Genomic DNA, 12,812 nt, shown 5'->3' on the forward strand with positions numbered 1-12,812 from the left:
TTAGAAAATTCAAATTAAAAATTGTCATTATTTTCTTATGTGATTGAATATGCAAATACAAATACATAGGTAAGACGTGTATTCTTAATAATGTGAATGTATAAGTAACATGTGTGTTTTAACTATGCGAATGCATGAGTAACATGTGTTTTCTTAGTAATGCGAATGTACGAGTAACATGTGTGTTTTTAGTCATGCGAATACACGGGTCACATGTGTATTCTTAACAATACGAATGCACAAGTAACATATGTTTCTTAACCATATAAATATACATGTAATATGTTTATTAATCTTTCAGTAAAGAAGTATTGTCTCATGCATCGCTGATGCACGGGTATCTTGCAAGATAGTGGTGGAGGGAATGAGCAAATCACTAAAAGATATTTTGATTGCTAAAATGGTAAAATTAGGATTGATATGAATATTCTTATCCTAAAAACAGCACACTGAGTTGCTTGAAATGATAAGTGTAGTGAAGACAACATCTATCAAAGGCAAAGAATTTCCAAATGCTGCAAATTGCATGGCAAAGTCTTCCTAATATAGGTATTCAATGAAGGGGCTATCATAGGAAGTGTGTTATTACAAGTCATTGCTCAAAAGAAAACTATTTAAATCAAAATAATTAAAAGAATAATAGTTTGTGACAGGTAATTTATGCTTAATATACCTCTAGTCCAATTGTACCACATGGACATGTGAGGTAAGCATAACTTTAAGAAAGTAATGGATCCAAGTTGAAGATAGTTTAAGACATGTTGGACTATAATGCTTCCCCAAAGTTCAAGGATTTAGTAAAAGTTTACTAGCAAGTTGTATTACAACTAAAAATGTCCTGCCCTATTCATGTTTCATATTATTAAATATTTCATTTACATATTATACTAATCAATAATATCTTTAAAATCCTCTATGCTCATAGCCACATGAAGGAAAACAAGTAATCAGAAACATCATGATCGATCAATAAATGAAGAAGTCAATTTCATGAAAATCTAATATTCTCCATCCAGAAAGCAAGCATCTGTCAATAGATAATAATGTTTCATTTAAGAGCTCGGGAAAAAATGAGTCAAAAAGACTAAAAAACGACAATTCAACACATGAGGCTCTCACTTTGTGAGATTGGACAATAGTAAATGTACATAACCTTAACCCAACGAGCAGAAAGATTGTTTCCAGGATTCAAACTCATGACCTCATGGTCACTAGAGAACAACCTTGCTAAAAGAAGCTATCTAATTAACATTTCATCTCTTCAATTATAACCTATATTACAAACCTGAACAAAAGGGTAGATTATCACAAAAAGGGAGCAGCAGAAGGGTTGATAACAATGTGCCTAAGTGGGTTAGCTACATCACCACCACCAGCATGCTTAACAAACTCTGCCGGAGAGAGGAAGTTTCCATGGCATACACACATTATTCTCACTTCCTCCCCTTTACCATATTTGTATAAGATTCCCTCAATTCTTTTTCCATTTGGACCGTCCCCTTTGGTAAATACACAAGGCATGTCTCCCATTGAGTTTGTCCCAATTTCCCTCCCCATATTTTGGGCAGCATGGGGTGATCTCTTATATGGATTCTCCATCTCGGCAGCTCTAGATGCTCTAGTTATATTCTCATTTGTCTTTGTCCTTGACGAACCAATGGCATCCTTACCACTTCGTTCTTGTAACGACTGATTACTAGCAGGGCTGCTTGCTTTGCCGCAATTGCTTGTTCCTGCAATGTATTGACAGAAACTTATAAATTATAATAGAATAGGAACATATTCCTTCTCTTAATTTTGGAGATTCTTTTCCTTTGATTTCTATTTTCCATCGGAGTAATTAGATATAACCACACACATAATAAAGATTAACCCAAAAAAGGGTGCACATATTAACATCAAAGGAACACAAGCTCTAAAAGAAAGACAGAAATTCTACTTGGACAACTAATGTTTTCAGAAGTTCTAGGCAAAAAATAAAGTGACATAGGAATCAAAAGATGGTTGCAAAAAATTGTATATAAGAACTAGTACATATTGAAAGCTATGAGGCTGACTATCCAGAAGTTACAGGTTGTTATTTCTCCCTATGCCTAACGCATCACATTAATCTTTAATGGTATTTCGTGTCCTAAACACCATGTCAATCCTTTATCAGTATCTTTATTCCTAACAGAAGAGAAATGCAAGTGTGGAGGACAAGAAATTCTCCCAGAACAACCAAAAAAGAAAAGGAAACAAAATGAAGAACATCAACTAAAAGGAGCTTTGTGATCATTATGATTTCAAGCATAATGTGTACCATGTGTTCCTCCTATTATCGATGAACATGATTTATATGGGATAAAGGTTTGGTTGTTATTGTAACATCTTTTTAACATAATTATATTTGTTGTTTATCTAAGAGGTTATAAAATAAGTGGTCTAATCTTAATAACTCATGAGTTCTAAAAACTAATATGAGTTTAATGAGTGAATACCCACGTTAGCCCATAGGGGATAATGGAACCGCAAATATGCTAACATATCTGGAATGATTATGGTCCCTAGAACATAGATCCATATATATATATATTTGTATTTTTATTTTATTATGTGAGAATCATGAAATTCAAGATCCTTAAAGAATTCCTAATTCTCCAATTCAAGATTCTAACACCTCCAACCAAATGATACATTATGTTAACATGTAGTCTAGCCCAGGTTAAGAAATAAAAGTGGAGATGCTTGAAATATTATATGCCTTCCCACATTGGCTAGGATTAGAATGAGTGAGAAACTGAGATTATACATTAGGCTCAAGTTCTTTGTTACAAAAGACCATATGGTTCTTGGGTCCATAGTATAGTATTGTTTGGGGTACTAGGATATATATATTATATAAACCCTAATTGGGTGTGTTAGAGCTTGTAATTCTAGTCTCAAATAATATATTAGTAGCGATCAATGCTCCCGAGGACATAGGCACAATTGACTGAACCACATTAACAAATCTATCTTCTTCTCTTCCATTTATTATATGTCAATTATTTGATTGCTTATGGTCAACATTGTGCAACGATAATGGCTTCCGCTGCAGGAAAACAATGTTTCTGGTTTCTAATCTACTTCAGAAAATTAAACATAAGAAAAGATAGAAATTCTTGTAAACAAATCATTTAGCAGAACTGCAGAAGTATACATTCTATAGCATCATCTCGTGTATGTTTCAGCTTTCGACAAATGAACATTAAATGACATTTGACATCTAGAAACCATATAGTACAATCCTAATCTCACATGCCAAGATAAAGCTAAAATAGGAGTACTCAGTCACTTTTTTCTCCCACCCAAAATTAAGTTCATTAGCAGAAATATGGGTGCTAAGATGCAAACAACGAAAAGCTATTGTATACCTAGGCCTAACATAAATCTTTTAACGCCATATTCCCATTAATTCGAAAGAGTGAATGAAAAGCAGACATAATAGGAAATCTAATTCACAATCTTCGTGTTCCAACGCTCTTGGTCTAAAATGATTGGTGTCTAAAGTAGGTATAAATATCGAGGAGGCCACTATTCTCAATATAACCATTCATCAATCCTATCTATCAAAAGGAGGAAGTTTTTTAAGTTACCTTCAAGACCCATAGATTGGATCATGCCACCTATAAACCATTAGTATATAGTAACTCGTCAAGTAAAAGGAATGCCAAGATATACTGAAATACACCAGTACTGGTAATTCAAGTCAAATAAGCTTTATAAACAAAATCAAACATTTTCCCCTTTTGGTTCACAATTAATAATATAGTACTTCTAGTTATTATATTCAGCAATCATACACAAGTGAAACTCCTAAAAGACAAAAAAGTGACTACCACGTAAAGAAGAAGAAAAAGAAAGCCTCAAAATCTAAGTTTGAGATGCAACGACTAATTTCTTACAATGTTTGTGCTTTTAAGATTATTATTTCAATAAAAAGAGGGACTAATGCACATAACAAAGTGAGAGCTTGAAGGAAAACAAGCAATAAAAAAATGCCCTAAGTTCATAAATCATATCATTCAAAGTTCAGAAAAGGAAAAACATCAAAAAAATAATGCCTGATAAGTAAAGCAAATTTAGTTAGCTCAAGTTCAACATATGAAATAGATCACTCTCGAATCTTACTGATTAAATCTTTAGTCCACTTCAAGTGACCATCCATAATTCTACTTCAGTCATATTCACAAATATTTTTCTTTTCAAATTCAACAGTGGAAATGTGGGAACAAATGGCAGCAGAAATAAACATCACAATGTATTTCCAACTTTCCATCAATCATCATGCAGTTAGTAACCGAGTGCCACAAACCACTATTACCATTTACCACAAACAAAAGTTCCAAAACACAACCACACAAATTAAAACAAAGCTCACCAAGGCGTTGATGTAGTAGTGTAAGACCCCACTAGATCCTCAAAAGGACTAAAACATAAGGGATTAGTTTGTTACCCATCAGGTTTGATGGGATACCCTTAGTTATACCCCAAAAAACGAACAAAGCATAACCTCAAACATCAATCAAGACTAAACTATACAAGTAAAATAATTTAACAAACAAAAAGTACTAATATTACAATAATTATAATTGAATCAATTTAATTACCTAGAAAAGGTTTGCTCTCCATTTCAGACACAGAAATTGAGCTTCCACCTTGGGAACCAATTGAACCCTGAGAAGATGGTTGTGCAAACAAGCCTTGAAAACCAGCACCATCAACTTTCCCTTTCCCCAACACATCACCAAGAACAACTTGCTTTGCCCCCATTCCCCAAAATGGTGGCCCCACTTTTGAAGAACCACCACCAAACCTATTCAACCCCATTATTCCTGCTGCTGCACTTGCACCCTCCACTTCCTCCAAACCACCACCGCCGGCGGTGGCAGAGCTTTCTCTCTCTGACTTTGAACCTCTCTTCTCCGACCTCCTTCTCTTAGCCTCCATCCGCCGCAGCGTCTGGAGCTCCTTCCTCTTTCTCCACTCATCTTCTGTCTCTACCGGCAGAGAGGATGTCCTCATGATGGCGGCGCGTGGTGCCGCCATCACCGATGATGGCGATGCTGCAGCCTCGTCCTCACGAAATAGGGGCATTGTCCCCACAACAGAAGAGGACCTAGTGAGCTTGTTGCTCTTATAAGCACCATACTTGTCAACACCAAATTTTCCACCTAATGAGAGACCAAGGTTCAATTCAATCCCCTCCTCCTTATCCTCTTCACCATGCTCTTCACCATGTTCTTGCTGATTATGATTAAAAAATTGATTTTGATGCTGATGATGATTATCACTCCCACTACCACCACTACTTGACATGTTAAATCTTTGAAGCAGATCTCTAGGGTACTTCTCTTTCTCTTTCTCCATCTTCACATAAACGGGATTATGATGATGCTGCTTATGATTATGAATCATGATGATCCATTAAAATTTTAAAACATCATAAGATAGATACTGTTCTAACCCATGTAGAGAAAAACAAGCTTTTTTGTTGTGATGATTCAAATCAAAACCAATGATGAAAAATATGCTACCACATCATCAAATAATAGAGCACCCCACCTCGGATTTAAAAAAATATCGTTTATTTTGACTTGAGTAGTATAATAAACCAAATTGATAAAAGAAAAAACAATAAATACGGTTTAATGAATTTCAGGGGGAAAGGAAGCAATCCCTGAAAAAAAGGATAGAAATTTATTTGGTACCCTTTTGCTTTGACAGAAGGGAGAAGGGGATACCAACGCAGCAGAAAAATAGAACAGGTTTTTGAAAGAATGGGAAGAAGAGTGGAAAAATTGTTTATTTTTTTAAGAGTAAGAATAATATTTAGCAGATGACGAAATTGCCATTGACAACACACGAAATCCGATGCTCCAAATCATGTCCAACACCAATAAAAATTAATTATTGTTAATTTTGTTTATATTACTGGAGATAAAATTTGAGATAATAGATCTTTGTTTGAAGTGAAGATGATGGGAGGGTGTGTTTGGTGACACGTGGTGCGAGTGACACGATTTTTCACTGCAAAATGTTTGTGCTTTAGTTTTGTGTGTCGCTGTCAACAACTTGTCTCTGAGTGAACACGTGTCGAAACAATGGTCGAAGGTGGGTGGAGTTACCACGTGTCGAACAAATCTGGGTGTTGATAACTGGACGCGTGCTCGTTAATCTCGCGCTCTGATACAACAGTCTGCTTATTTTCCTCCATATTTTCTCACTCTAACTTTTAATTTTTTAAAAATACAACTCAATTATGAGTAACGTTTTTGATACGATGGAGAATCAGTCAAATCAACTTTATATTCATTTAAAAATTTGAATCATTATTTAATTTAATAAACTTAAGTTATAAATCAAATGAACCAAATTTAAATCAGTTGAGCTAGATACAATTTCACTTAGATTAATGGGACACTCAAGATATATATATATATTTTTTTTTTTATATTTATTATTGTTATAACTTATACATTATTTTTCCGTTTATTGTTATTATATGTAAAACAATGTTATATTAATATAATATTATGCAGTATATTATATATATATATATATATATATATATATATAATTATGTTTAGTAACCTATTTAAAGAAAGACATGGTGTTTAGTTAAAAGTCTATAATAGTTAAAAGTCTTACAATGTAATATATTTTTATATGTTTTAGTATATGATTAAGGCAAAATCCCACATAATTTTGTATATTTAAACATCTAACTTTTATCCGGATAGTAATAATTATATTGGCCGTGTCTTTTAACTGAGTATAAAATTTATAGTAGATTTATACACCTACACTTCATCATTCATCATTTATTTGTATTACTTTTTTTTAAAAAAAGTCAACATTAATTAAATATTAATAGTAGATGATGCAGTAACAGTATATAAAACTCATACATTATCAGTATATAAAACTCATATATTATCAATATATTCATATTTTCTTTTTAATTTCCTATAATATACTGTATCTTGTGAGCTTGTAGGAGTAGTACTGAATTATTTAAGGGAACCTGATTCCTGTACGTATTCTCCTTTGGTCCTCGTATATTGCTGGGGTAGGAACGTGTCGCATTGTAGTGGTAGAGATATAGGGTTGCCATTTTCAAACAATTATTAGTCAAGACTCAGGTACTCTACATAAGTTCACTGCCATTTGCAGTAGTGGTTTTTTCATTAGCTGTATCCCATCACTTAAATATAATTATATTAAAAAATATTGTAGCATTTTTATTAAAACATTTTGGGAGTAGATTTGTTATCCAAAAAAACGTGCCATTTTATGTTTTTTTGTATAAATAATTAATATCTTTTAGAGTATGTAATTGTTTCTCGCCATAAGTATCGTTCACAAAAATTGAACCATTAACATTTTGGTAATTTAAAAGATCTAGTAGGGTTTTATATCATTAAACTAATATTTTGATCGTATATTATTTTATGTGCTACTTATTATTATTATTATTGGTTAAAAAATATTTAATTCAAAAGATTAATAATTAAGTGTTTTATGTAAAAAGATGTTCAACACTTCTTCAAATTCACTCTTTTATTTGTCTCATAGTTGGGGAGCCCAACTTGGTTGCTCATATTCTAGCATCTTTGCTTGGACTAGAAATCTGGATTTTCGGCTTGAAACTACATATCATCTAACCATCATATGTAAAACAGGCAGCATTTACTGACCTATTGCTTTCTTGACGAATTATGCATACAATCTGATGTTATATGAACACTACCAATTGATCCTATGTCAGGCAAAATGAAAGTAGTATGTATTAAAATACAAAAGTATATTTTCAAATAGTATACTTAGAATTTGTAATGTTTGTAATCTAGTTATATACTAATTTTAAAATCAATTTATTTTGTTATTTAAACAACTGTATAAAAGTATTTTATTAGTAAGAAATTAATTTTTTTTGGACTGAATACTATCCTTCAAATTAATGTTACTTGTAGAATACATTTTTGTTACAACTTTTAATTCTTTGATAATTTTATTAATTACTTTTTTTTACATAATAAGCCTTTACAAAAAAATTGGTCATTTTTTTTATTATAGAAATGAGCACTGACTTAAATAGAAACTTTTGCTTATAAGGCTATAAATAAATTATATAAAGATAAAGTATTAGGATCAAATATTAAAATTTTCCTTGTATATCATTCATTAAAAAATAAATTGCATGGATAGAATACAATTCTATAAATTTAATTAGTTTGTATTTGTTCCCAATAAACCTAGTTATTGAATGATGACTATTATGACTATTATGATATTTGTTAGTCTCCCATTGTCTAGTATGGAATAGAGTAGAAAAACCAATGTTATATATTGGACTCAAGTCCTTTGTTATAATGTGTATCATATATAAACATCAAATAGAAATACATCATAGGCATGTAGGCTCATGGGTGCGGTAGAGTTTATAATCATTATTCTCTCTTAATATCTTAGTAGTCAGTCACTCAGTGCTCCCGGGGATGTAGGTACAATTGGTTAATCTCTGTTAACAAATTCTCTTGTTTCTTCTCTTATATTTATTATAGGCATTTATTTGATTGTTTGCGGCCAACACTGCGCAACGATCGCTTCTACTACACCAACAATTGGTATCAGAGTTAATTGATAGATGACTCTTAACCCAAACATCAGACAATGGCTAAAGAGGGTAAAGGCGTGATATCTAGACAAGGTGCGTCAAAGGTAATGACGAAGATATAGTAGATGAGTTGAAGAAGAAGGAAACATGGCGGAACTGTAGTGTAGGCAATGTACGTGTTGATCCAGAACCTCATAAGTTCATGTATTGGGTTAGGATCAAGGTGGAGATTTGAACTCATGTGTTGACCCAGAGACAGATTCTGACAATATCTCTCTAGATGTTGAGAGAATGTTCTTATTTGTGATGAGAAGTGGGATATCCTAATGGGGTGTCTGAGACGTCATAATGAATGATGTTAATTGTTAGCAGATCCATAAAAGCACAGAGGCGCTAACTGACTTTGATGTAGGGTGTAACATGGGCATTGACTTTGATGCAAGTTGTAACACGAGCATTGGTAGAGATGCAGGGGTGTGACATGAGTATTGGCTTGGATGCAAGGATGTGACACAAACATTAGTTAGCATTGACGCAAGGTGTGTGGTGTGGGTATACTCCTTATGTTGAAGTATCATAGTTTTTGAACTAGGATTGTCGGAATAGACAATGATGGTAGCGGTTGAGGCTTTCCAAGGAAGCTTCAAGATTCAGATTGACTGAGTATTGAAGAGGACAATCGTTGATGAACTTTGCGTAGATGTTCCAATATATCGAAAGACTTCCTAACAATAGGTGGCTAGGCGGTGTGTTCCATTTGATGGCAGTACGAGAAGTTGCACTACAAGTTTGGAGAGCTAGGCTATTAGTAACATCGTCAATGATACTCACAAGGTCTATGATGTAGGGGAGCAATTAAAGAGAATAAGACATTGAACAAGCTGGATTCATATATTCGCTAAGGTGAAGATTCTTGTGTAGATTTCATAAGGAACGAGATATTCGTTTATTTCGATCAAGGTGAAGATGGTTGGGATGCTTGAAATATGTTATTGTGTTAGTCTCACATTGTCTAGTATTGAAATAGAGTAAAGTAACCAATGTTATATATCGGATTCAAGTCCTTGTTATAATGTGCACCAGATATAAACACCAAGTAGAAACATCTCGTGGACAGGTGGGCCAATGGGTATGATAGAGTTTCTAATCCTTATTCTCTAATAATATTTTGGTAGCCACTTACCGCTTCCGATGACATAAGCACAATTGGCCAAAATTCTCTTGTTTCTTCTCTTCTATTTATTCTATGTCTTTATTTGATTGCTTGTGGCCAACATTGTGTAATGATCGCTTCCGCTGCACCAACAATATATTCTCTTATGATGTGATGATATATCATTCCCCCCTGCAAAAAAATGTATGTAGTGATATGAGTGTTATATATTATTACTATTTTACTCATCATTAATATTTAATTATCATTGATTCTTCAAAGAAAATAATCCAAATAAATAGTGGATAATATACTCACTATATAAAAATATTTAAACTCACTCTGCAAAGACATTACACTCTTATTAATCATGTATTGAAAAAAATAAAACTAGTTGAAACACAACATTGTTTTATATTATGAGTGTAACATTTATGTGTTGTTAATATAAAATTTTATATACATACATTATATCATCAAACATTCATTTGAATTATTATTTTCAAGAGTCCATTATAATTAAATATAAATAGTGAATAATGTTATAATAGTATATAGAACTGTACTTACTCGATGACCCCTTCCCCACTATTCTATTTTTTTAATATTGTAATATTTATGCGATGTGAATATAAAGATCACTATATCATTATCATTTATTTAGATTACATTTTGAATAATTAATAATAATTAAATATAAATAATTGATGATGAATTAACTATGTATATTTAAATATTTACAAAAATATTATATTGCACATATTCCAAACAAAAAAATTGTTTCTAAAACATACAAAAACGTAAATTGTGACGTCTGCACACGTCAACGTGAACCCATATTTAAAAAATAATAATACTCATTAATGAATTTATACATAATTTATTTCAATAAATAAAAAAGGAAAGACAAAATTAATAGTAGATGACCTCTCCATCAAGTACGTTTATGAAGATTAACATATAAATAATAAATGATATATTGATGGAGTGACAAATGTTTACATTATCGATACATAAATATAAATCTCCAAATTTTAATTAGTGAGTAGAGAGTGTAAAAATTAGGGGTGAGAGTTGTGTAAGGCTTGTACGTTATGTACCATTGAACGTTGATCGATTTATTTTTTGAACTCGAACTTGACTTTATATCATAAACAAATCTAACCCTAAATGTCGATTGGATGAGCATTTGAACCCAACTCTAGAACCAATTAAATATGATACATACATAAAATTTTCTTAATATTAGTTATTATTATATAGATATGTAATTTGACATATGAAATGATATATGTATATATTGCTAATCACGTATATATGATGAAAAAATTAGAGAGTCAATGATATTTTCATCAAAGAGATGACATTACTCTGTACACAATTGAATATACACATATACAAATATGAAATGATATATATATATTGTTAATCATGTATATATGATAAAAAATTAGAGAGTCGATGATACTTCTGTCAAAGAGATCACATTACTTTGTACACAATTAAATATACACACATACAAATATGATGAATGAAGTGACAATAAGAGGGTTGAGCCGGATTATGTTTGTCCTTGTCTGGGCTTAAATAGTAAGCAAGTCTAATTTTGAACTTGAACTCAACCTAGATTGATAAAACTCAACCATATTTAGACCCAATCAAGATCATATCAAATTTAATTAGCGAATAGGATTAGGTCTTACTCACCCCTATCAAAAACTTAAAGTGTTAATAGCATTGTCTTCCCAATGTATCCAACAAAAAACATACTCATAAGTAGGTCATAAGCGTTAACCATTCCTAAACATAGACTCAAGCCTATCTAATTTTGATCTTGATACACGCAAGCTTCATTGAATGTCCTTTTAAATTTAATGCCTATATATTGATAATAGAGGAGTTTTTATATTATCAATCTATTATTCACATTTCATATATTAATGATCATTGAATATTAAATAAAAATAATATATATATTAATAATAGATAATGTGTATAATTTTTTTACAAAACATGCATATTAAACTCTCTCGTTTTCCCACTTTATCTTGGTCATGCACAATTCAAATAAGCTTGCACGTATTCATAAGGCTACTTCGTGTAGGCTCTTAAAAATTAGCACAGCAAATATTTAATGTAATTCCCTCATTTTGAAGTATGAGTTTTTATGTTCAAATTAAACCCCAAAAATAAACTCTCTACTCTCTGCAAATGGGTTCAGGAAATGTGTGATTAAGGAATCCATCAAGTGATCTAAGTGTATATTTAGACCTAAAGCTTTTAGTGATCAAGTGATGGGGCGAATAAAGCTTTTCAGCGATCCTAAAGTAATAAAAATAGGACGTTTTTAGGAGAAAAATATATTACCATTAATCTTTTATAGCAGTGGAATAAGGATTTGACTAGTCTTAAATTTTGGAAAAACAAGGTAGAGACGACAATTTTTTCATCCTATTTATTGTTCCCACAAAATGTAGACATTCAAGCATATTTTAGAAAAACGAATAACACTCCTCATAACATAAATCACGTTTTGTAAAATATCCAAAAATGATTTTAGGTAGTCAACTAATCACGAGTTAAATGAAACATATAGACAATGATAGCATATGGAAGATGAAATAATTACTCCACTAAATTACAGATAGTTTAAGAAATCATAAAAAATATTAAAAAAAAAATCAACTAAAATAATTAAATTTAATTCACATTAGTAACTAAACTAAAAAGAAATTTAGAAATATGTGGTGAAAATAAAATTATTAAATAAAAATATTAGTTGACAACTAAAGTATAAATATATTAAAATTTCAAAACATCAAAATATTTGGAATAATATTGGAAAAATAAATTATCAAAAAATACAAAATACACATAGGTAATATAAGGTCATTCACTATTCAGATATATAAAAATTAATAAAAAGGAGGGTCCACTCGTAGTCATCCCTTATATTTGTTCTTGTTCCTCTCTCCCCTTAAAGGAGACAAATTGATTATGTAAATTGAAAAAGGAAAG

General features: G+C 31.5%; 1 protein-coding gene across 3 annotated transcripts; it reads right to left on the reverse strand.

Moving 5' to 3' along the window:
- Positions 1–1,014: 1,014 nt before the first annotated feature.
- LOC109340383 (ninja-family protein AFP1-like) lies at positions 1,015–5,814 on the reverse strand. Of its 3 annotated transcripts, XM_019578060.1 has the most exons (3): positions 4,794–5,814; positions 4,632–4,760; positions 1,015–1,736 (listed from the first exon to the last, which is right to left on the reverse strand). In XM_019578060.1, the coding sequence occupies exons 1-3, from the start codon at positions 5,437–5,439 to the stop codon at positions 1,306–1,308; spliced, it is 1,206 nt and encodes a 401-aa protein (XP_019433605.1). In that variant the 5' UTR covers positions 5,440–5,814; the 3' UTR covers positions 1,015–1,305. The 3 variants fall into 3 exon arrangements, with proteins under 3 accessions (XP_019433605.1, XP_019433603.1, XP_019433604.1); XM_019578058.1 differs by having other exon boundaries at positions 4,632–5,813; XM_019578059.1 differs by having other exon boundaries at positions 1,015–1,733; positions 4,632–5,812.
- Positions 5,815–12,812: the final 6,998 nt, after the last annotated feature.

The sequence above is a fragment of the Lupinus angustifolius genome, unplaced genomic scaffold, assembly GCF_001865875.1.
Source record: "Lupinus angustifolius cultivar Tanjil unplaced genomic scaffold, LupAngTanjil_v1.0 Scaffold_166_11, whole genome shotgun sequence".
NCBI lineage: Eukaryota > Viridiplantae > Streptophyta > Magnoliopsida > Fabales > Fabaceae > Lupinus > Lupinus angustifolius.

Bases quoted from the DNA above. Each gene is read 5' to 3' on its own strand.
- LOC109340383 (XM_019578058.1), bottom strand. From the start codon at position 5,439: ATGATTCATAATCATAAGCAGCATCATCATAATCCCGTTTATGTGAAG. The intron at 1,737-4,631 runs GTAATTAAATTG...GTCAATACATTG, and splicing joins GGAGAGCAAACCTTTTCTAG to CAGGAACAAGCAATTGCGGC.